Source organism: Aethalodelphis obliquidens, unplaced genomic scaffold (genome assembly GCF_003676395.1).
Source record: "Aethalodelphis obliquidens isolate GAN/ISIS:26980383/991018 unplaced genomic scaffold, ASM367639v1 scaffold38, whole genome shotgun sequence".
Lineage (NCBI taxonomy): Eukaryota > Metazoa > Chordata > Mammalia > Artiodactyla > Delphinidae > Aethalodelphis > Aethalodelphis obliquidens.
The window spans coordinates 10,728,377-10,746,767 of NW_020837982.1; the positions used below are offsets into that span (position 1 = coordinate 10,728,377).

General features: G+C 55.2%; 4 protein-coding genes and 4 non-coding genes across 10 annotated transcripts; 7 read left to right on the top strand and 1 right to left on the bottom strand.

The window, feature by feature from the left end:
* The first annotated feature begins 668 nt into the window (after nucleotides 1-668).
* EIF4A1 (eukaryotic translation initiation factor 4A1) lies at nucleotides 669-7,012 on the top strand. 2 transcript variants are annotated; one of them, XM_027130900.1, is made up of 11 exons: nucleotides 669-821; nucleotides 2,188-2,236; nucleotides 2,681-2,813; nucleotides 3,273-3,412; nucleotides 4,396-4,564; nucleotides 4,899-5,008; nucleotides 5,337-5,480; nucleotides 5,563-5,700; nucleotides 5,824-5,913; nucleotides 6,178-6,257; nucleotides 6,376-7,012. In XM_027130900.1, exons 1-11 carry the CDS (start codon nucleotides 799-801, stop codon nucleotides 6,518-6,520), a joined length of 1,221 nt encoding a protein of 406 aa, XP_026986701.1. In that variant the 5' UTR covers nucleotides 669-798; the 3' UTR covers nucleotides 6,521-7,012. The 2 variants fall into 2 exon arrangements, with proteins under 2 accessions (XP_026986701.1, XP_026986702.1); XM_027130901.1 differs by lacking the exon at nucleotides 669-821 and adding an exon at nucleotides 943-1,498.
* On the top strand, nucleotides 2,848-2,982 carry LOC113633199 (small nucleolar RNA SNORA48). The gene has a single exon (XR_003438113.1). It is a non-coding gene; the product is annotated as a small nucleolar RNA SNORA48 (small nucleolar RNA).
* Nucleotides 3,707-3,851, top strand: LOC113633200 (small nucleolar RNA SNORA48). Its single transcript, XR_003438114.1, has one exon. It is a non-coding gene; the product is annotated as a small nucleolar RNA SNORA48 (small nucleolar RNA).
* On the top strand, nucleotides 4,668-4,808 carry LOC113633209 (small nucleolar RNA SNORD10). The gene has a single exon (XR_003438121.1). It is a non-coding gene; the product is annotated as a small nucleolar RNA SNORD10 (small nucleolar RNA).
* On the top strand, nucleotides 5,959-6,100 carry LOC113633193 (small nucleolar RNA SNORA67). The gene has a single exon (XR_003438106.1). It is a non-coding gene; the product is annotated as a small nucleolar RNA SNORA67 (small nucleolar RNA).
* Nucleotides 7,013-8,024: 1,012 nt separating the features above from the next.
* CD68 (CD68 molecule) lies at nucleotides 8,025-10,173 on the top strand. Its single transcript, XM_027130915.1, has 6 exons — nucleotides 8,025-8,174; nucleotides 8,257-8,717; nucleotides 8,901-9,020; nucleotides 9,154-9,226; nucleotides 9,343-9,513; nucleotides 9,827-10,173. Exons 1-6 carry the CDS (start codon nucleotides 8,126-8,128, stop codon nucleotides 9,958-9,960), a joined length of 1,008 nt encoding a protein of 335 aa, XP_026986716.1. The 5' UTR covers nucleotides 8,025-8,125; the 3' UTR covers nucleotides 9,961-10,173.
* Nucleotides 10,087-17,473, bottom strand: SOX15 (SRY-box transcription factor 15). Of its 2 annotated transcripts, none has more exons than XM_027130918.1 (2): nucleotides 16,475-17,473; nucleotides 10,087-10,277 (listed from the first exon to the last, which is right to left on the bottom strand). In XM_027130918.1, the coding sequence occupies exons 1-2, from the start codon at nucleotides 16,999-17,001 to the stop codon at nucleotides 10,226-10,228; spliced, it is 579 nt and encodes a 192-aa protein (XP_026986719.1). In that variant the 5' UTR covers nucleotides 17,002-17,473; the 3' UTR covers nucleotides 10,087-10,225. The 2 variants fall into 2 exon arrangements, with proteins under 2 accessions (XP_026986719.1, XP_026986718.1); XM_027130917.1 differs by lacking the exon at nucleotides 10,087-10,277 and adding an exon at nucleotides 15,434-15,834 and having other exon boundaries at nucleotides 16,475-17,471.
* MPDU1 (mannose-P-dolichol utilization defect 1) lies at nucleotides 12,000-15,433 on the top strand. Its single transcript, XM_027130916.1, has 7 exons — nucleotides 12,000-12,140; nucleotides 13,308-13,373; nucleotides 13,562-13,694; nucleotides 14,016-14,101; nucleotides 14,211-14,329; nucleotides 14,494-14,604; nucleotides 14,744-15,433. Exons 1-7 carry the CDS (start codon nucleotides 12,038-12,040, stop codon nucleotides 14,867-14,869), a joined length of 744 nt encoding a protein of 247 aa, XP_026986717.1. The 5' UTR covers nucleotides 12,000-12,037; the 3' UTR covers nucleotides 14,870-15,433.
* Nucleotides 17,474-18,391: the final 918 nt, after the last annotated feature.

The window sequence follows — 18,391 nt, forward strand, 5'->3', positions numbered from 1 at the left end:
GACTTCCCCGGGGGGCCAGCTTTCCATCCCTGGCTCAGACAGTGCCAAGACCATGTCTTCAACCAAAAGAATCCCCCAGCAGGGGGAGCCAGGGCTGGAAGGAGGGAGAGTAGGTAAGCCTCAAAAATACGGGAGCTTGAGAGGTGCTGAAGTTGGGAAAACAGCATACTTAAGGGAGCCCACCAAGATTCATGACAGCAACCCCAAATGCTCTTAAGCCCGTTACGTCAGTTCCTTCATCCTTTCTCCCTCCAGCCCGGGGGTATGGTGGCCCTTGATTCCATTATCCCTGTACATTCGGAGTTGGTGTCCGATTTATCTTTGCTGCAGGAGAGAACAAAATTAAATGTGGGTCCAGTGGAGACCTGGAGCAGAGGTAGAAGGAAGTGCTGGTCCCGGGAGCCCGGAAGTCCCTGGAGGCTGAAACCTCGCCCCCCTTGCGTGATAGGGTCTGCTAGGCCACATGACCAGGGCACTCTCGCCTCCGCACGTGTAGGGGTGCAGGGCACCAAGATGGCTGCCAGGCCTCGAGGCCTGAGTCCTGTATGTCACTTCCGTACCGGCAAGAAAGGCGGGCCCTTTAGCCAATGAGGCCGCGGGGCGGGCCTTCACCTTGATAGGCACTCAAGCTATCCAATGGTGGCTGCGTGCCAGAGCGCCGACGAATGAACGTCACGCCGGGTTGCTGAGCGGCGGCAGGCGGAGCCGAGGAGACCAAGCCAATGCGATGGCTGGGGCGGGGTTGGGCTCCCTATAAGTTGTCGATAGGCGGGCACTCCGCCCTAGTTTCTAAGGATCATGTCTGCGAGTCAGGATTCCCGGTAAGAAAGACATTTGCAAGAGATTGTGGCTACTTACCCTGCTGTCCCTTCCGAGGACCCCACCGGGGGAAGCTGAGGTCCACCGCCCTAGGCCCCCCCAGGGTTGCGGGGCGAGCAAGTCGGGAGCACCCGTGGGAGGGGGCGGTGAGGGGCGGGTCCACGGCCGACGTTGCCGCCAGGGCCTAGGTAGAGGCCGAGGACGGCCCAGGTTTCGGGGCTCAGCGCGCGAGGTGAGCTACGAGGGCTCGACCGACGAGGTGCGCGAAGCCCCGGCGTTGAGTCGGGCGGCGAGGTGGCAACCTGGCGTGGAAAAGAGAGGTAGAGGCGACCGTGCGTGGCCCGGAGCCGCCGGCCCGGTTGCCTCACTGCCGGAGGGCTCGCGCGATCGGGATTCTGGAGGATTCTGATGGTACCACTCGCCGAAGGCGGGGGTGCCTGCGTCCTCAAATCCAGTCGCTGAGTCGCGTGGAGCTGTGGGTCGGGGGAGAAGAAGCCGGCCGTTCTGTGTGCTGGTTTTCTTGACGGCCAGGACCGACCCTAACCCCGAGGAGCGGCCGCGTGAGGCACCAGGAGCCCACCCGGCGCCGGGCGGGCGGGTCCATTTTGCCGCACAAGCCGGGCAATTGGCAAACTGCGGACGGTCAGGTCCATTTTCCTTCGGGGGTGAGCGGCCTGAGGTATGGGAGGGCGACGCCATTTCGCGACGGGGCGGGCGGGATGTGGTTTGTTCCGGGGTGGGGGGGGACGCCGCCGAGTGGTCGAGGGAGCAAGCACATGGCGTCCCGAGGTGTTCCCCTCCCCCAGTCCGTTTCGCTTCTAAGTGTTGTGCAATCTCCCCCTTTGCTAGCTCGGCTGGGGCTCATTGTGCGCGAGGCCGCCACCGCCCGCGGCCTCCCACATCCGGGCACTGCGAGGGGGGGAGATGGGCTCGAGCGAGTGGGGGAGGGCGCGAGCTGCATGACGTGGGGGGAAGGGGATGTCCTACCCTGGCATCTGGGGAGGAGAGGGCGGGACTTCCGGCGGGCAGGGGCCACGGTGGGAGGTGCACGCGTTTGGGCTTGGAGCGTCAGGCTCAGGACACGTGGGCGCGGAGGCAGGCACCACCTCCGCGCCCCTTAAGCGCAGATTGGTTCCTTCCAGCCTCTGGGTCTTCTAGGAAGGTTACTCTATCATGTCGGGGTCGGCTTGACTTGAGCCGCTCCCGAGATGGGGCCTGACTCAGTTGTAAAATAACTATTATGTTTTTTTGGGAACACGTGGGGCTTGGACTAGGGAGTGAAGGCTGATGGCATCATGCAAAGTTGGTTTGCTGCTAGGAAGAGGGTGGTTGTCAGGATTTCTACATACTGTATTTTTAAACCGACAGATCTAGAGACAATGGCCCCGATGGGATGGAACCCGAAGGCGTCATCGAGGTGAGGTTGGACCCCTCCCACCATTATCCTTTAACTCTGGCAAAAGCGGTGCCACTAGCATTGTTCTTTGGCTTTTGAAGTGGTGGTTTAGTGAATACCCCAGTGATTGAAACCCAGGATTCAGCTGTACTACGTAACATAAAACTCCCAGGTAGTTAGACACGACACCTTAACTCCCTTGCAGAAATTTGTTTAAAGTTTTTAAAGTGTGTTTAAAACAGGTCACTCAGATTCTGTTCTCCTTTCTACAACATCTAGGTTCACTGTTTACAAGTGGGCTGGCCCCTTAGGGGGGTTTCCCAGGTCATGTAGAACTATCAACCATCTGGCTTCCATGGGGAGAAGAGAGGTTGTGGGCTCTGAAGCTGGTGCAGGCACCAGGTCCTGTTTACTCCAGTGTAAGAGCACAGCCCTATTTCTTCTACTTGAATTTGTTTTCTACAGAGTAACTGGAATGAGATTGTTGACAGCTTTGATGACATGAACCTTTCGGAGTCACTCCTCCGTGGCATCTACGCCTATGGTTTTGAGAAGCCCTCTGCCATCCAGCAGCGAGCCATTCTTCCTTGTATCAAGGGTAAGACCCTTCTGCGCCAGAACAAGTTCTGGACTGTCCCTGGCCTGGGTAGAGTGGCGCCTGGTCGGTGGTGCCTGTCTTATATCAGCCAGGGACAAAGTAACTCCTTGTTTATCCCAGCTTGGCTTTTGGTTTGTGCCCATGTCTGGTTCATGCCCTGGAAACATGGATTGCTGGTTTAATTTCAACAAGGTAGTGTTTTAGCCAGATCATGCTGGCTTTTTACAGCTGTATTTCTAGCCCAATTTTGTGCAGTACTAAATGGCTGAAACCTGGCCTGATTGTCCAGATCTGTTCTTGTTTGGATACTGTGTTGTCATGTAGACTCTGAAGCACTTATTGCTGGGCACAAATCTCTATTGGTTGCTTACTGATTTCATTCAGCAGGGCTGTTGAATGTCTCACGAGTCTAAAGAATGCTTTTTACCATATAAAATTTCTCTCCTAATTTGTGTTTAGGTTATGATGTGATCGCTCAAGCCCAATCTGGGACTGGGAAAACGGCCACTTTTGCCATATCAATTTTGCAGCAGATTGAATTGGATCTAAAGGCCACCCAGGCCTTGGTCCTGGCACCCACTAGAGAGTTGGCTCAGCAGGTGAGTTTACCTTTCTTCCCCTGAAGGACTTATTTAGTAAGTGGTTAACATAAATCAGAAATCAGAAGTTGTGCTCCAACTCCTACCACTTTTGGAAGAACTGAAGTATGGGGAAAAGAGATGTTATAAAGTCAGTTGATGGCTTATGTTTCAAGACTTAGTAGGTTAGTTGTAAGCTTTTTCCTCACCAAACACTGTAAGCATCCCTTACTCCACCCATTTCCTGAGTCAGACAGGGAAGGCTGCTGGGTGGAGCCTGGCTGGCTGGGCAAGTTTGGCTGTTCTATGAAGAAAACCCCCTGGCAATGGGCAAAGAGACACCTGATTGGTGGTGGTGCTCTTGAATCAGTCAGGGGCAAAGCAGATGTCTAGTCCTTTCTTCATCGTAGCTTGATGCCTGGGTTGGTGGCCAGAGCTGTTTCATGGCTGGGGCACATAAAATGTTGGGCTATTTCCTGGGTCTTGGAGGGGAAAAAAATCAGAAACACTTGTCTCATAAGTTGATTACTGAGTTTAGGGGAATGTATTCTTACAGTGTCCTACGGAGGTATCATGGTCATTCTGTGCCTAACTTCTGAACAAAGGCAGTGTGAGCAAGAAGTTACAGTAGAGCTCCACTCGAGGGCCCTTAACGTTTAGAACATGCTTTAAGAGTGAACATGCCGGGCTTCCCTGGCGGCGCAGTGGTTGAGAGTCCGCCTGCCGATGCAGGGGACACGGGTTCATGCCCCGGTCTGGGAAGATCCCACATGCCGCGGAGTGGCTGGGCCCCGTGAACCATGGCCGCTGAGCCTGCGCGTCCGGAGCCTGTGCTCCACGGCAGGAGAGGCCGCAACAGTGAGAGGCCCGTGTACCGCAAAAAAAAAAAAGAAGTGAGCTTAATAGTGTTTGTCTCAGAGCTGGAAAGAATAAAATACGTAGCACTTAAAATGGTGCCTGGCAGTTGTAGCTAATATACAAGCACTTATGTTTTTCTGTTTCAGATACAGAAGGTAGTTATGGCCTTAGGAGATTACATGGGTGCCTCGTGCCATGCCTGCATTGGGGGTACCAATGTGCGTGCTGAGGTGCAGAAGCTGCAGATGGAAGCTCCCCATATCATCGTGGGTACCCCAGGTCGTGTGTTCGACATGCTTAACCGGAGATACTTGTGTGAGTGTACAATTTTCTAGCTCTCTGGGTCACTTCCTATCCATGCCTTTCCAGTTTCTTAACGTGGCCACAATTTGATTCCCAATGATATCCTCTGAGAGTTGCTCTGTGATGAACCCCATGCGTGTCATCTGAGCCTGGCTTCCCTGTCATCTCAGCCCATGTAGTGTTCTACTTCCCAGGGCTATTGTCTGGCCTGGCAAGGGGGTCCCAGGCAGAGGATCAGTCTTTGTCTTCTGAGAGCAGACCGCCTGTCCCTGTTTTTTTTATTGGGAAAGTTAGGGGTAGTTCACACTTCTCTAGTAACTACCTGTTGGTGTTTTTCTTTCTGCAGCTCCCAAATACATCAAGATGTTTGTACTGGATGAAGCTGATGAAATGTTAAGCCGTGGGTTCAAGGACCAGATCTATGACATATTCCAAAAGCTCAATAGCAACACCCAGGTGAGGAGGACATTGGAGTCTTGCTCGCATGGCTGACAGTTGCTTTGTGTAGGTTGTGGTGTGCTTGGGGTGATGATGGAGCATTATCAAGTGCCAAAGGAGGGACTTCCCTGGCAGTCCAGGGGTTAAGACCTGGCACTTCCCATGCAAGGGGTATGGATTCGATCCCTGCTCAGGGAACTAAGATCCTACATGCCACGTGTTGTGGCCAAAAAGTTAAAAAAAAAATTTGGATGATATCCAGACATGTAAAAAACCCAAAAGTGCCAGGGGAACCATGGAGTTCTGGAGTATCCCCTACCCTGAGACTGCTCTTTTTTTCCATTAGGTGGTTTTGCTGTCAGCTACAATGCCTTCCGATGTGCTTGAGGTGACCAAGAAGTTCATGAGGGACCCAATTAGGATTCTTGTCAAGAAAGAAGAGTTGACGCTGGAGGGTATCCGCCAATTCTACATCAATGTGGAACGAGAGGTGGGGCCCAGTGCAGGAGGCGGGCCTGGTGGTAAGTTGTTGGGTATAGCCCCTGACTGATCTCCTCCCCCCACCCCACCAGGAGTGGAAACTGGACACACTGTGTGACTTGTATGAAACCCTGACCATCACCCAGGCAGTCATCTTCATCAACACCCGAAGGAAGGTGGATTGGCTCACTGAGAAAATGCATGCCCGAGACTTCACGGTCTCTGCCATGGTGAGGTTTCTCCACCTTGTTTTACCAGCAGAGTCACATGTCAGGGTCCTACTCACAGGCAGTTCTCTCAGAACCAATGCACCTATTTGTAACACCGTTACACTGTTCTATTTCCTGTTCTAGCACGGAGATATGGACCAAAAAGAACGAGACGTTATCATGAGGGAGTTCCGCTCTGGCTCTAGCAGAGTATTGATTACCACTGACCTGCTGGTAAGTAGAAGGGCATTTGGACAAGAGGGGAGGGAAGATGGGAGAATCCAAGGTGATTCCCTCTTCCAAGGGGCCTGCTAGTGCCCCTCTTCAGGAAAGTAGCAACTTGGAATAAAATCTGGCACGCCTCTGGTTTCTGGGGAGAGGGGATGTTTGTTTCCTTGCCTTCCTTTGGCTGCCTACATGTATGCTTAAGTCTCTTTCTGGATAGACTTAGGGTGTCCTCTCATTCACACACTGAAGCTGCCTTTTTTCTGGACATAGGCCAGAGGCATCGATGTGCAGCAGGTTTCCTTAGTCATCAACTATGACCTCCCCACCAACAGGGAAAACTACATCCACAGGTAAATGCAGATCTGGACTGTTAACCAGCCCAGCCCCCTCCTGCCCAATCCTCCCTGCAGGGAAGCGTCTTATTTACTCTTTAATCCTCACTTATTCTAAGGTGTCCTTGTTTTCCAGAATCGGTCGAGGTGGCCGTTTTGGCCGTAAGGGTGTGGCTATTAACATGGTGACAGAAGAAGACAAGAGGACTCTTCGAGACATTGAGACCTTCTACAACACCTCCATTGAGGAGATGCCCCTCAATGTTGCTGACCTCATCTGAGATGGGCTGTTCTGCTACCTAGCCCCAGCCAGGGCTCAGTCCTTGGGGGGCACTGAGGAGCAGCAGGAGGGGGGAGGGAAGGGAGTCAAGGGATGGACATCTTGTCATTTTTTTTCTTTTTTTTTTTTCTTTGAATAAATGTCACTTTTTGAGGCAAAAGAAGGAACCGTGAACATTTTAGACACCCTTTTCTTTGGGGTAGGCGCCGTCTCTTCTCCCAAAAACACTAATCCAGTTCCCTAACCTAGTCAACCTCCAAACCCCAGAGGCTCTCCCCACCCCACCTGAATTCCTCTGAAAATGATTCAGTCCACCTCATTTGCTGGACCAAATCTGGAGGGAGAACCCCCGAGTTAGGTGGCCCAGGGGGTTGTCCCCAGGTGGGGGGAGTAGGGGAGAGAAAATGGTAGCCATTTTTACATTGTTTTGTATAGTATTTATTGATTCAGGAAACAAAGACAAAATTCTGAATAAAATGACTTGGAAACTGCCTGCCTTGGCTTGTCATTTCTTACCTCCCCTTCCCTCCCATCTGCTACTGGGTACAGCTCTACTGCCTTCTGTTGAGCTTTTTTTGTTGTTGACTGGAAAATGGTCGTGTTAACTGGATAATATGACCTTTCTGGAAGGGGCTGGGCAAAGACCATCGTAAGTACCTCATGTGTCTCAGCAAAGAGGAAGCAACAGGACTTCCCTGGTGGCGCAGTGGTAGAGAATCTGCCTGCCAATGCAGGGGATACGGGTTCGAGCCCTGGTCTGGGAAGATCCCACATGCCGCGGAGCAACTAGGCCTGTGAGCCACAATTACTGAGCGTGCGCATCTGGAGCCCATGCTCCACAATGAGAGGCCCATGCACCTCAATGAAGAGTGGCCCCCGCTTGCCACAACTAGAGAAAGCCCTCGCACAGCAAACAAAGACCCAACACAGCAAAAATAAATTTAAAAAAAAAAAAAAGGGGCTTCCCTGGTGGCGCAGTGGTTGCTGATGCAGGGGACGCGGGTTCGTGCCCCGGTCCAGGAGGATCCCACGTGCTGCGGAGCGGCTGGGCCTGTGAGCCATGGCCACTGAGCCTGCGCGTCTGGAGCCTGTGCTCCGCAACGGGAGAGGCCACGGCAGTGAGAGGCCCGCGTACCGCAAGAAAAAAAAGAGGAAGCAACAGACGGAGAGGAAAGGGAGTAGAAATAAATGTTCAAGTTTTACATCCTATTGAACTCTGACAGGGAGGGGCTGCTGGCTCCATAATCACTTGTCACAACCACTAGGCATGTTTTGCTGAGGCAGACAAATGAATCCCCAAGGATCCACTTACCCAAAACTCCATCCCACTATCCACATGACACATGTTGCTGACGGCCCCTACTTCGGTGACACCAGGGCCAATCATCTAACTCAATGACAAAATTTTAATGACTAAGAGATTGGTGGCTGGGGCTGAGGTGTCTGAGTCAGGCTGGGGGTTGGGTTACCTCAGTTACAGGAAGTCAAAGATTGATTTCCTCTTTTTCCAAAAGAACGAAGGCAGAGGGTATAGGGTTGATTGAGCAGGCAGGCAGCTGGTACCGACACAGAACCAAGCTGGACTCTGGGTGGAGGCTGTTCTGTCATGAGGTTGGCTGTGCTCTTCTCTGGGGCCTTGCTGGGTCTACTAGCAGGTAGGGAGAAAGGGGACGAAGGGGAGGGGGCCCCTGGGAAGGAGCCTGCCCCTGGGTTGCTAACCAGTGTTTCCTCTGAAAGCCCAGGGGACAGGGAATGACTGTCCTCATAAAAAATCGGCCACTCTGCTGCCATCCTTCACGGTGACACCTACAGCTACAGAAAGCACAACAAGCCCTGGAACAACCAGCCACAGAACGACCAAGAGCCACAGAACGACCACTTACACGGCTACCACCACTCATAAAACTACCACCACGGGCACCACCAGCCACGAGTCTTCAACAGCCACTCACCATCCTGCTACCACCACCAGTCACGGAAATGCCACAGTTCATCCAACAAGCAACAGCACTGCCACCAGCCCAGGACCCTCCACCAGATCCCCCCGCCCAGGACCACCTCCACCCTCTCCAAGTCCTAGCCCAGGCTCCAAGGAGGCGATAGGAGACTACATTTGGACTAACGGTTCCCAGCCCTGCGTCCGGCTCCAAGCCCAGATTCAGATTCGAGTTCTGTACCCAACCCAGGATGGAGGAGAGGTAAAGCTAAACAACAGTAGAGGACATAAGGGGAGGGGGATGAGGCCTTCTGCTACGGTTCAGAAGGGAAGGAGGAAGAGTAAAGAAGTAGACGAATACAGGGTGGAGACAAAGGGAACAGGGAACCTTGAACGGCACAGCTGTGTAGTCTCGTGACCCTCTCTCGTCTTTTAACTTCCGCAGGCCTGGGGAATCTCTGTTCTGAACCCCAACAAAACCAAGGCCCAAGGGGGCTGTGAGAGTAATCATCCCCACTTGCTCCTCTCATTCCCCTATGGACAGCTCAGCTTTGGATTCAAGCAGGTACTTAACCCTCATCCCTCACTCTCACCCTCCAAGTGCCCTACCCCTACCAACTTCTTGCCGCACTCCTTACTCTGTGTACCTGGATGCCACTCTCCCCTGCTGCCCTGAATCTTCCTGGTCACCTCCCCAGGAGCCACTGCAGAGCACCGTCTACCTGAACCATGTGACTGTGGAGTACAACGTGTCCTTCCCCCAGGCATCACGTGAGTAACCTTCCCTTTCTCATCACTTGCTCTAGATGTCTGGGCTCCTGAAGGGACCTAGGCTGGGGGTATGGTGGGGATGTGGCTATGGAGCTGACCCTTCCTCATTCTTTCAGAGTGGATATTCTCTGTTCAGAATTCATCCCTTCGAGATCTCCAAACCCCTCTGGGCCAGAGCTTCAGTTGCAGAAACGCAAGCGTCATTCTTTCACCAGCTTTCCACCTGGACCTGCTCTCCCTGAAGCTACAAGCTGCTCAGCTGCCCCCCACAGGGGCCTTTGGACCAAGTAAGACCTATTCCTTCCCTCCCAGAATTTTCCCACTGCACTGAAAGCCCTCCCCCCCCAGGCCTATAATCTCCCTTCCTGCACCCCCAAATTTCCTCCCCCTCTCAAGCTTGTCAGAGCTAGGGTAACTGTCCTCCCCTCCTCTATAAGACTCTACCCAGGCTCCCCTTTTCTTTTTTGCTCTGAGTCCTCTAGGTGAGCCAGCCCCTCACCAATCTCCTACTTCCCAACATCCCACATTCCCTCCTCCCTCCTTCCACCTTTATTCCAACCACCACCGTTGTGATGCCTACTTGCCCTATCTTTCCGCCAGGTTTCTCTTGCCCCAGTGACCGATCCATCTTGCTGCCTCTCATCATTGGCCTGATCTTACTTGGCCTCCTCACCCTGGTGCTTGTTACCTTCTGCATCGTCCGGAGACGCCCACCCACTTACCAGCCCCTCTGAGCATTTGTCCCAACAGCCAGGGCACCAGGAGGTGCCCTCATTTCTCACCACGCAACTGACTCAGAGACAAAGTTATCTTCCTTCCCTGTCTTGATGAACAAAAGTCGAGATAATGCAATCGGGAGGAATGAAGAGAGAGCTGTTTATTAACTATGACTGATTCCCCCTCCCCCATCTCCAGTGGGAGAATAATAAAACTTGATCAAGTCTTTACCCTTGGTTTTCCTTGTCCTTCCTGCCAGGATTAAAAGCCATGAGTTTCTTGTCACACACCTTTCTGTACCTTCCATGGTTGAGTCTTGGGGAGCCAGGAACAGCTGATGAGGAGGGATGAAAATGTCACTGTGTGGCCCAATGCCCTCACGGGTTCATCCTTCGAAGCCTGACACAGCTGGTGTCGAATCGGCTTCACCTCCCTTCCTCCTCTTCTTCTGGGGCCCCTGGCTGCTCCAGTTCCCTCTCTCCTCCAATCCAGTGGAGCCACCCATCCCAGCAGCCTTCTTCCCAACCTTCATATTACAGTTACAGGCAAAGTAGGCAGCAAGAGCAATGAGTGTGGGTGGGAAGGTCACAGCCCTGCCCTGCTCTGTTTCAAATGCCCTGCCCTACCCAGTGTGCCCAGGCCTAGCGAACAGCCTGGATTAAACTCTCCCCGCACCTGGGATGCTCCTATCTCACCTGCAAAGGGTTTTCATCAACCACAGGAGCAATGCGTACTGTGAACTCCACATACGATCACTCTCTATGCTCCTGGGAACAACATGCCTCCAGCCTGGGCGACCCGCGGAGCCAACCTGAAGTCCCTGGTGGTGGCGCACCTAGTGGTGGCACCCCCCAAGGCAGCCTGAATCCAGATTCTTCAAAGGACCTCCCCGACCAACAAGTGCCAGACCCTTTACAATCAGCTATGAGCATCCCCGGGTCCAGAATGGGACCCTTCCGGTTGTAGCAGCCGTGTACGGCTACAGAAAGCAGCCGCCAGGACCTGCAGGCCCAGCCCTCTGAGGGCAGCACGTGGCAGGGACCAAACAACCACACCACCGCCTCGCCGACACCCCGTTATGACCTTGCTGACTGTGGTGCGGGAGTCCCCAAAGGGTGTGGTAGTCCCCAAAGGGTGTGGTACTCCCAGCAGGCGCCCAGCCAACAGAGCTTGATGGCCAGGCCCATCTCCACCGAGATGGCCGAGAGCTGATGTCCCGGCACTGGGGGGCAGAGCGCATCGCTCCCGCCGCGTAATCCAAGATGCCCTTTCCCAAGGCTAGCTGCTAGGCCCCCTCCGCCTGGCCCAAGCCCTGGCTCAGCACGCGGTCACAAGAGGCCGAGGAGCGGGCCTTGGCCTAGAGGTGGCGCCCTCGGGCCAGTGGGGTGAGAGGGAACCCCAGAGCCCTCGTTTCACAGGGGCGGCCAGGGTTGGGCCCGCACGGGGGTTAAGGGCGCTGCAGTCCCCCGAAACTGGGCTCACCTTCCCCACCTCCCCCTCCTCTGCTTCACTGTCCCGGCCCAGCAGTTGCTGGCGCACCCATCTGCGAAGGCCTGGGCGAACCTGAGGAGGAAGAAGCATAGGCTCGGCGCCTAAGGAGGGATGCCTGGCTCAGACTGTGCCCCCCCCCCCCCGTCGGTGCCGTGTCCTCTGGAGACGCCGAGAGCCCAGGAGAGAGAACGCTACAGAACCCCCCGCCCAACGCCATTTTGGAGACTCACACTCCTTCTGTCTCAACCTCGTACAATGTAAAGTCAGCTGGAAGAAGACAAGATGGCGTCGAGCAGGAGGAGCGGAGAAAGGCTGGAGGATAAATCTTGTTGCCGAAGCGGAAGCGTAAACAAAGGCGCGAATGATGGAACTGCGCAGGCGTACAGATTTGGCACGCGTTAAAATTCGAGCAGCAGGGTGGGCGCGTCCAAAAACGTGCTCTCCGGGCGAGACCTATTTTACGCGAACGAAGGTGGGATGGAGTAAGGCAAGAGCAGCAGCCCTGTTTAATCGCGAGAAGACGGGAGGCGGAGTGCCCAGAGCGCGCATGCGCATCGTAAGTCAATGGCGGTTTGAGGGGTTGGCGGAAGCTAGCCTTTCAATATGGCGACCGAGGTAGACGGGCTGCTCAAACGGGTGCTGGTGCCGATTCTTTTACCTGAGAAATGCTACGACCAAATTTTCATCCAGTGGGACTTGCTTCACGGTGAGTTTTATTCGGCATCCGGTCAAAATTGTGCTTCAGAGCCCTCCGGCCGTAAATGGGGCGTGAGTGCGGACTAAGGGACAGCAGTGACAGCTGCCACGGCGCGCGGGGCGGAAGTCGCTTCTGAGAGGGGCGGATATGTCTCGGGCTCCGTAGAGGGAGGACTCCATATTTGAGCGAGAGAGGGGAGTCGCCGGGTGGGAGTAGTTCTTTGGTTTAGCGACGGTGAAAGACGAAAAGACTCAAATTTTACAAAACAAAGTTTAAAATCTGATTAGATCGTTCCAACCTGTAATAGATCTCTATACCTTCAGGAGTAAGGTTACACCTGATTCAAAGCCTCTGATGAATCCAGGCCTTCTGCGGCTCCCCCAAGAATCCTGCCATCCCAGTGGCTTTCCTTCCAGCTTCCACGTTTGCTCATGGTCGAATTTTGGAATTAACTTGTCTGCCTTCCTCCTTCTATCTACGAGGCGACGCCAGAGCAAAACCTGCTTCTGACGTCAGACCTTTAGGGAAGCCTTCGCGGTCTGCCCGCGTCAGTTCTTGGTACCCCAGCTGTGCTCCCGGGACAATGTTTTAGCCGCGTTCAGGACCCACGAGAATCTGACTACTACTGGGCCAGGCACCTTGGGGATAGGGCTTCAAGGCTAGAGAAGATGTCGGTGGCTAGAGCATAAAAGCAAGCCCTGGAAGGGTCAAGTCCCTGAGTAGGGGCCAGAGACAGTGTTCAGGAATGAGTGATACAGAGGAAACCTATCCTTGGAGAAAGAAGACATGTGAAGTGGATTGCCTAGTGGCTCAGAGGCGGGGAATAAAGGATCAGAGGACGCTTGGGCATTGCTCAGCTCTATACAGGGAAGCAAGGGAGAGGTCTGGAAGTCAGATCAAGGAGTTTAGATGTGATGGCAGGGAATGGAGGGTTGGGTCAGAAAAAAGGAATGGTAAAAGCCGTTTTGGAAAGTCACCTTGTCTGAACGTGATATGATTTGGAGTAGGAAGAACTAGGCCTTTTTCACCTGCCTCCAGACCACCCAAGGCTTCCTTTGTGTGGGTATGTCAAGGTCTTAAGGAGCACTTCAAGCCTTTAGGCCTGAGCTGCCTCCTGGAACCCCTGGTTTGGGTTCCGTAAGTGTCATCTCTGCTTACCTCTTTTTCTCTTCTTAGTTCCCTGCCTCAAGATTCTCCTCAGCAAAGGCCTGGGGCTGGGCATTGTGGCTGGCTCACTTCTGGGTATGTTTCTTATCATCTTCCCTTCCTGTTGTTGGGAGGTGGGTGGAGTGCTAAGATGCCATGAACTGGATGGGTCCCTTAACCAGAAGCGGGGCTAACATGCCTCCCAGTCTGCTCTGGAGCTGTCGTGCTGCGCTCCCAAGGGATGTCAGCCCCTCAGCCCTGCCCTTTTCATCCTCTTTCTCCAGTAAAACTACCCCAAGTTTTTAAAATCCTGGGAGCCAAGAGCGCGGAAGGGTTGAGTCTCCAATCGGTAATGCTAGAGCTGATGGCGTTGACTGGGACCATGGTCTACAGCATCACCAACAACTTCCCCTTCAGGTGAGGGGCCCCGCCCTTTATCTCCTAGGGTAAATGGTCACAACTCTAGTAAGGATTAGGGTGAGGGCGGTAAAAGGGCAGGAAAGCTTAAGCCTTTCTGGAACTCTAGCCATCATCTATGGTGATGAGAGGAGGTGAGAATCCCAAGAATGCCCAGTTTCCTATCCTGGGTCAAGCGGGTGGGGGCTGCCGGGAGGAACCAGCAGGGCTGTGGAGGACAGGGAATAATCAGAATTGGGTCCCCAAGATGGATGGGCTATGGAGGCTTTCCCTGCCTCTTTCCAGGCCCACGTTTCTTCCCCCCAACTCTTGACTCTGCAGCTCTTGGGGTGAAGCTCTGTTCCTGATGCTCCAGACGGTCACCATCGCCTTCCTGGTCCTGCACTACAGAGGACAGACTGTGAAAGGTGCTGAGGATTGAGCCAGGAGCTGGCTGCAGCTGTTGGGAGCCTTGCTGGGAACGCAGGCCTGGGAAAGCCGCAGAGGTTGCTGACTCCTTATCTCCTTGTCTCCCAGGTGTTGCCTTCCTAGCGTGCTCCGCCCTGGTCCTGCTGGTGCTGCTTTCACCACTGACGCCCCAGGCTGTAGTCACCCTGCTCCAGGCCTCCAACATGCCTGCTGTGGTGGTGGGAAGGGTGGGTGCTGGGAACAAGGGAGAGGATGTTGGGAAGGGGGACTGGGTGAGGAGCAGAGGGGAAACCCAAAGTTTGGGGGTGTTGGACTGAGGGGAATGCAGAAATGTCATGGGAACATTGGACAAATTCAGATGACAAAACGAAGGGTCTCAACTCCTCCCCAGCTGCTCCAGGCAGCCACCAACTACCGCAATGGGCACACGGGCCAGCTGTCAGCCATCACAGTCTTTCTGCTCTTTGGGGGCTCCCTGGCCCGAATCTTCACCTCCATTCAGGTGAGTGCACCTCCTCCCCTCTAGAGGGCACCATAACCTCACCTTACTTCTCTCTCTCCCCATGGACTTGAAGCTGCTCCCTCTCTGGAGCCCTTTTTGGCTATGCTGAAGAGTAACCCTAGCCATGTCTCTCACCCAGGAAACTGGAGACCCCCTCATGGCTGGAACCTTTGTAGTCTCTTCCCTCTGCAATGGCCTCATCGCTGCCCAGCTCCTCTTCTACTGGAATGCAAAGGCTCCCCACAAGAAGAAAAAGGAGCAGTAGTTGAGCTGGCTCCTGGAGCACATTCCATGTTTCTATTCATCCACCCAACCTTGGGATCCTTCCCATCTGAACCAGTCTGCTGGTGTGACTTTTAATCATTCCCTGTTCTTCTGCAATTGCAGCTTTAGTGGAAATGCTTGGTTGACCCAGATCCTTAGAAACGATAGGGGAAGAGATTTACGGGCTGACATTTAATCATTTAGCTGAGATTCTTTCTTTAGCAGAAGTTTCCAGCTACTTGCCTATTCTGGGCAAAACTCTTACCCTGTCCCCCCCATTTCCCCACTTCCCTTCTGACCCTAGAGGACAGAGGCTGGACAGTGGAAGGGAATAGGTGCTTGTGGATTCCTCCCTCCCGCACCCTGGCTCAACTGTCTCCTGGACCCCAGTGCTTGGTGGGGGAAGGGGGAAGGGGGACAGAAGAATGACTGACTCAGGCAGGGCCCCAGGGTGGGGTGTGGAGGTTCCTGCTCTGGCAGGTCCAGGCGGAAGGGAGTGGAGACTGCTGGTTCCTGCTGCAGTAAAGGTGAACAGAGATGGTACAATAAAGACTCAGAGACGTGGTGTAATCGTACAAAACTGTGTTCAGCCTACAAAAAAAAAACAAACTGTCTTTTGTTCCCACTGGCTTTCAGGGCTTTGGGGGGTACTGCCCACCTCCTCTGAACTGTGGTCCAACAGTTCTAGAACAGGGTTTGCAGCCTGGGAATGGTGGTGGTGGTGGTGGTGGTATTGGGGTGTTTCTGGGTAGAAAAGGAGGATGGAAACCTCTCTGGGAGGTCCATGTCCATGAGGGTTAGAGGTGGGTTAGGGGCATGGGGGCCCCTGGGAGGGGAGGGTTGTACAGAGTGGGAGAGCCTGGGGGTGGGTAGGGGCTGTAAGGGGGGAGCAGCTCCCCCTGGAACCTTGGGTTACTCTGAGGGAGAGAGCACGGCGAGGATGCTTCCGGTTTACAGTGGGAAGAGCTGCAAAGAGAAACACCGGGGTTAGAAGGCACTTGGTCCCCTGGGTTGGAGGTGCCGAGGAGGGTCCCCAGCTCGCATGTGGGGGTGGTTCTGAGCAGCTCTGCGCAGACAAGTATAACTTGTCACCCACCTACCCATCCCTGGCTCTCCGGGTCCCGCCGGTAGGGAACCGGACCCCAGGACGGCTTAGAGCAGCGCCGCCGCCGCCGTGTTGGGGCACGCTCAAGAGCGAGCTTGCGTGCTGCGCGCCTGTTTTCCTCTTTTGGGGCGGCAGGCCAGGAAGGGGTAGAGCTGGGCTTGGCCTGTCCTTGCCCCGGGGGCTGGGAGAGGAAGCTGGGTCACACGAGGGCCAGAATCGGGGGTGGGAAACGGGAAATTCTGGTAACTAGAACACGGTCACATCCAGGGCACTGTGGTCTGCTCCTGCGGTGCCGCCACCAACAGACTATGATGGAAACGTCCTCTAGAAAGACCCTGGCTCCCCGGAACTCTCCCACCCTTCACGGAGCGCCCCCCAAACTTCTCCGGGTGTGTCCCCTTCTTGGGTGGGGGGGCCCCTGCCAGCCAGGCCCTCTGGTATCCGCCCCCACCCAGGCTGCAGGCGGGGGGCACGTCCTCATTCCGCTCCCCGGGCACTCACCCGTAACCGCCAGGCAGGTAGGCTGTCGAGTAGTTGGGGGGCTGGTACCCAAAGCCTCTGCTCCCCTGGGTGGTCGTGTACCCGGGTCCCCAGACAGGCCCGCCGCCAGCCACGCCGCCGCTTCCCTGGCCGAAGTGGGGCGACCCGGGGCCCGCGCTCTTGGTCTTGCGCCGGGGCCGGTACTTGTAGTCGGGGTAGTCGCGCAGGTGCCGGGCCCGGAGCCGCTTAGCCTCTTCCACGAAGGGCCGCTTCTCGTCCTCGCCCAGCAGCTTCCACTGCGCGCCCAGGCGCTTGGAGATCTCCGAGTTGTGCATCTTTGGGTTCTGCTGCGCCATCTGGCGGCGCTGGGCGGAGCTCCACACCATGAACGCGTTCATGGGCCGTTTCACCTTCTCCAAGGGAAGCCCCCCGGAGACCACTGGGCTCCCGGCGCCCTCCCGCTCCTGGGAGCCCGAGGACGAGGAGTTAGGGGCTGTGGGAGTGGGAGGTTCCAGCCTCCAGGCCTGTGAGGAGCCGGGTAGCGCCATCGGGGGTGAAGGGAAGCCTTAAGAGGGCGTCTTACACGCCCTCCCCTCCAAAGTGAAACGTTGATCCCCAAACCCGGTATCCTTAAAATGGAAGTGCCTTCCTAGTCCGGAGTCGTTACAGAGAGACTCGTGTCCTTAAAAGGTATACATATCGTCCCCAAGTTCAGAGTCCTTATAATGGAGTCCCTGCCACCAATCAATCCGGCACGTTTGGGGAGTCAAGCGCAAAATCCGCTGTCCGGTACCCAGTCTTGGATAGGCTGTGCTCTTTCCTTGTGGCCGCGAGGTCCCCGACCCTGCCTCGCTCCCCCTATTAGCTGCCGGCCACCGGCCCGGGCTTCGGTGAAGGCGGTAAAACTTCGCGCTCTGGGGTCCCGCAGCTGCCAGGAGGCACAGCCCGAGTGCCACAGCCCTCTCACCTGGCCTCAGCGTCTGTGACTGCCGGGTGCGCCAGGCCCGGGAACTGCTTTTAACGACTGACTCCTCCCTACTCCCTCCCAGCCGACCGCGCCTCCTGAAGGGCGCCAACCTCCCCCTCCCTTAGGCCAACCAGGTGTCCTGTTCTTCCCAGCCCCCAACACTCCCCCCCCAGGGGACCACGCCTCCTCCCCACCCAAGACCCAAGTCAGGCCTTCCAGCCCCAGTGGCTCTGAACAGCTACCCCTCCCTTCTTAAGCACTGGCAATTTAAAGTCAATGCCTTTGCACAACGGATCAGGCATCTGGTGATCAAAAGCCCTCAGGCTCAGAGTTGTGCTGGGAGGGAGGTGAGGACACCCAACCCCCCAATCCAAACCAAACTCTTTTCTGGTGCCTCCTGCTCCTCAAACCCCTAACCTGGCCCGGGGCAAAAAAGTCTGGCAGTCAGGAGGTAGGCAGGCCATTTTTGCTTCCTGAGGTGCTTGGGTGGTGATTCAACCCCTTTCCAGGTGAGAAAATTTAAACCCTCCCCACTATAGCCCCCAAACCTAGGTTTCTCCACTGCATGTTTTATTTCTAATCCTCAGAGTTGGGAGGCAGGGAGCAAGGAAGCCCAGGATGACCCCTAAGGCTGCGAGGTCAGTGATGTGGATGCTGGAGAAAAAGCCTGGATCCAGGGCACAGAACCAGCAGGAATGAGGGCTGGACACCTAGGTCCCAGAGGCTGTCTTGAGGGAGCCCTGCTCCCCACTCTGCCCAAGGCCCAGCCCAAGCCCCAGGCCTCAGGTAATCGGATTAAGCAGCCTGCCTTGGCTCTCACCCCTTAGCAGGAACAGCTCCAGCTTTGAGCAGCCCTACCTAGCCCGCTGTGACTCAGGGTATAGGAGTGGCCCAGCTCCCTCTACCAGCAAACCTGGGGGAGGGGAGAGGCAGCAAGGCACAAGCCACTCTCCTCTGGACCAGGAGGGTAC

Excerpts from the sequence above, each read along its gene's own strand:
- EIF4A1 (XM_027130900.1), top strand. The coding sequence starts at position 799 with ATGTCTGCGAGTCAGGATTCCCG. Across the intron at positions 3,413-4,395 it reads CTAGAGAGTTGGCTCAGCAG|ATACAGAAGGTAGTTATGGC; the intron begins GTGAGTTTACCT and ends TTTCTGTTTCAG. Across the intron at positions 5,009-5,336 it reads AGCTCAATAGCAACACCCAG|GTGGTTTTGCTGTCAGCTAC; the intron begins GTGAGGAGGACA and ends TTTTTCCATTAG.
- CD68 (XM_027130915.1), top strand. The coding sequence starts at position 8,126 with ATGAGGTTGGCTGTGCTCTTCTCTGGGGCCTTGCTGGGTCTACTAGCA. Across the intron at positions 8,175-8,256 it reads CTTGCTGGGTCTACTAGCAG|CCCAGGGGACAGGGAATGAC; the intron begins GTAGGGAGAAAG and ends TTCCTCTGAAAG. Across the intron at positions 9,021-9,153 it reads TCAGCTTTGGATTCAAGCAG|GAGCCACTGCAGAGCACCGT; the intron begins GTACTTAACCCT and ends TCACCTCCCCAG.
- MPDU1 (XM_027130916.1), top strand. The coding sequence starts at position 12,038 with ATGGCGACCGAGGTAGACGGGCTGCTCAAACGGGTGCTGGTGCCGATT. Across the intron at positions 13,374-13,561 it reads TGTGGCTGGCTCACTTCTGG|TAAAACTACCCCAAGTTTTT; the intron begins GTATGTTTCTTA and ends CTCTTTCTCCAG. Across the intron at positions 14,102-14,210 it reads CAGAGGACAGACTGTGAAAG|GTGTTGCCTTCCTAGCGTGC; the intron begins GTGCTGAGGATT and ends CTTGTCTCCCAG.
- SOX15 (XM_027130917.1), bottom strand. The coding sequence starts at position 17,001 with ATGGCGCTACCCGGCTCCTCACAGGCCTGGAGGCTGGAACCTCCCACT. Across the intron at positions 15,835-16,474 it reads TACCTGCCTGGCGGTTACGG|CTCTTCCCACTGTAAACCGG; the intron begins GTGAGTGCCCGG and ends TTCTCTTTGCAG.